The sequence below is a fragment of the Nicrophorus vespilloides genome, unplaced genomic scaffold, assembly GCF_001412225.1.
Source record: "Nicrophorus vespilloides isolate i.1.1-1 unplaced genomic scaffold, Nicve_v1.0, whole genome shotgun sequence".
Taxonomy (NCBI): Eukaryota; Metazoa; Arthropoda; class Insecta; order Coleoptera; family Silphidae; genus Nicrophorus; species Nicrophorus vespilloides.
The window spans coordinates 1-3,057 of NW_017097063.1; the positions used below are offsets into that span (position 1 = coordinate 1).

The 3,057-nt window shown below is 26.8% G+C and overlaps 1 protein-coding gene across 1 annotated transcript in view; it reads left to right on the forward strand.

Moving 5' to 3' along the window:
• Window positions 1-1,026: 1,026 nt before the first annotated feature.
• LOC108558802 (sodium channel protein 60E-like) overlaps window positions 1,027-3,057 on the forward strand; it is a gene marked incomplete at its 3' end in the record, with an annotated part of 11,629 nt that continues 9,598 nt past the window's right edge. Inside the window, exon 1 of the mRNA XM_017915833.1 lies at window positions 1,027-1,171. Coding sequence (XP_017771322.1) covers window positions 1,027-1,171 — 145 coding nt within the window. The remainder of the gene's footprint in view (window positions 1,172-3,057) is intronic.

The following is a 3,057-nucleotide window of genomic DNA, read 5'->3' on the forward strand; positions in this document are numbered from 1 at the left end:
ATACTTATTTAGTTTACATCAATTTCTTTTGAAAGATTGCTCAACTTGGAAGCCTCGAAATTCACATTTTTTCCATTCTTCTTCGTTAAAGAACAACACTTAAAAACACTTGTCTTATGAAAATTATATTTTTGTTCGATAATTGTCATTGTATAAAAATAAATTATATTTTTTATGTGACTGCTCCAATCAGAGAGTCGAACCAAAATTAATTTCGTTCCGGTTTACGGTTACGTTCCACGTAAATGTTTATCGTTCCAGATTCGGTTTCAGTTCGTCTAAATATTTTGGTTCGGTTGCGGTTGAAATTAAAATTTAAAATCGAAAAAAAAAACAAACAATTTAAATTAGTTAAAATTAATATTGAAAATCGAGTCAAATATCAAATTTTCATATAATTTTATTTAAAATACAATTAGAGACTAGTTCAACTCATGTACTTTGTAATGTTATATTTACAGTCATATCCTTTTTAATCACTTTCATTTCAGTTTGTTCTGTTAGTTGACCAAGACTTGTGCTTGCCCTTTTTTCTACAAATTTACTCTTTTTAACCGATGGTTGTTTGAGAGTTTTTTGTTTTTGAAGTTCATCATATTCGGCTTTATTTATATTAATGATTAAGAGTACCCACGGAATTCGGATTTGATGGTTTTGTTTATTTGAAAAAAGAATTCGGAGTATTCAAAGAGACTTCATCCATGTCTCTTATATATTGTTTGTTGGAAATTAAGCCACAAAAACCATAACAATAATCTGTAACATTAGTTTAACATTAATAAAGAAATTTAAAACGCAAAACGCAATGGTAATTTTCTATTGCTCCCTTAAAGTATACCTGAAATACTCGAGAACTTGTAGCATCCCCACCACCACCAAAAACACCACCACCCATCACCAAACACCACCACCCACCTCCAAGACCACCACCCACAACCCAAACTATAAAATAGTTCACTGCATCAGTTCGTCTACAGTTCATCTACAGTTCGTGTTCAGACAAGTCCTTAGTTGCTACCTATCAATATGCAAGATATGCAGATGCAAGTGCAAGAGTTGGCGTTGGTGCATTCCCAAATGACACAGAAGTTAAATAACTATAAAAAGATGAAGTATTCAATCGAAATACCTAGAATATCCGAGATTGCAAAAAATTTGGTTGCACGTTTAAGTGAGAAACAATTGTGGGAAGAGTGGAGGATAATTCTAGGGTTAAACGTATCCGCATCATCGCATATACCCACCGAATGGATAAACAATATGGTGTATGAGTATGGAATGGAAATTGATCATTTCTATCGGCAAATGATAATTAGTATCAACCAGTATGTCATATATTTTGACAAAAATGTGCAGTTGGAACGAAAAGTATATATTTCCGACTTAAATTATATCTCTGGATTTGTGGCGCAGTATGAATATATAATAAATTGTCTTCAAATTTTTGAACAAAAATTAATAAATTTAAAACAACATTTTAGGAACGAAGTAAACAACTAGTGTTTCACCATCCGACGTTAGAAATTTTGTAAATACTTGAATTTGTGAAATAAATAAATGTACATATAATTTATAAACATCGTATTTTATTTATTCATGATTTATAATATTTAGAAGAAAATTTTAATAATATCCTAAGAGTTTCCGACTAAATTATAAATCAAAATATTACAAATATCTCACCATCTATCTTAGAATTACATATCTTATATTTATTTTTTCGAATGTTTAACAAATATGATTTAGACATTAAATTATTTGTAATTGGCATCCATATAACATAAAAAGAAAATAGATCGTTAAAAATATATTAAAATATATAAATTACAACAATCGGAAATGACAGGAACAATATATTGTAGGAAGGACACAACTTTTAAGTTACGCCACTGTTTGTCTGTAAGTGAATGTTGCAAAAACATATTTTAATGTATTTTTAACGATCTATTTTATGTTATTTAATAATATGGATGCTAATTACAAATAATTTTATGCTACAAGTTCTCGAGTATTTCAGGTATACTTTAAGGGAGCAATAGAAAATTACAAGTAAATAATAAAGAAACTTTCTATCTGCGAAATATTTGAAAATTTGTAATACCAACAATCAGTATCTGCAAACTTGAAATATTTTTAAACTTTGGAAACTTTAATTAATATTTATATAAATAGATTTAAATACTATTTTACTGTCTTATTAATGTATATATATTTGAATAGCAAAAATAGGACTCGGATATTATTTACATTCTACTAGTAATAAACAAATAAATTTCATTTTTTGTAAATATCACTAAATAAATGATTTAAGCTTACTTAAAAGAAAATATTATGATGATTGTGCATTTTATAATTGAATTGCGATTCGCCTGGTCTGAAAATCTTTCAATAAAATGCATACACAAAATATATAATTTTAATAATAATATACAAATAACTAACGTATTTATATAAATCTTTTTCCACCCAATTTTCAATTATTTGTGATATTTTTATGTAACAAATGTAATTTACATATTCAATAATATTTTAAAGTAAACAGAAAATGAAGCGTCCTAAATATAAATATATAAATGGGAAAAACATATTATCCGTCTATTTTATTAATTCAAATGTCCATTAAAAGATTAATGAGATATTATTACATATTTTGCAATTAAAACTAAAATGCTAGCCAGTATTCTCTCGAGTAAAAATTGTTGAAAGTTGAGTACAGAAATACTTCTCTTAGTTAATAATGACTGAATACATTACAATAATTTTAAACTGAAAGCAAATTAAAGCGAAAATAGCAAAAAGTATGGGCAAGAAGATGTGATTTATTATTACTGATAATCTAATGAAATCTAAAATGTTATCAGGTATTCGCTGAGTAAAAATTGATAAAATTTCGAGTACAAAAATAATTCGCTTCCATAAAAATGTAATAGTAACGTAAAAACTATAAATAATTTTCATACAATAATAATTAGGGAACAAAAATATAACATTATAATATTAAAAAAAATGTTGTATATTTGTAGGAAGGACACAAGTTGTAAGTTACGCCACTGTTTG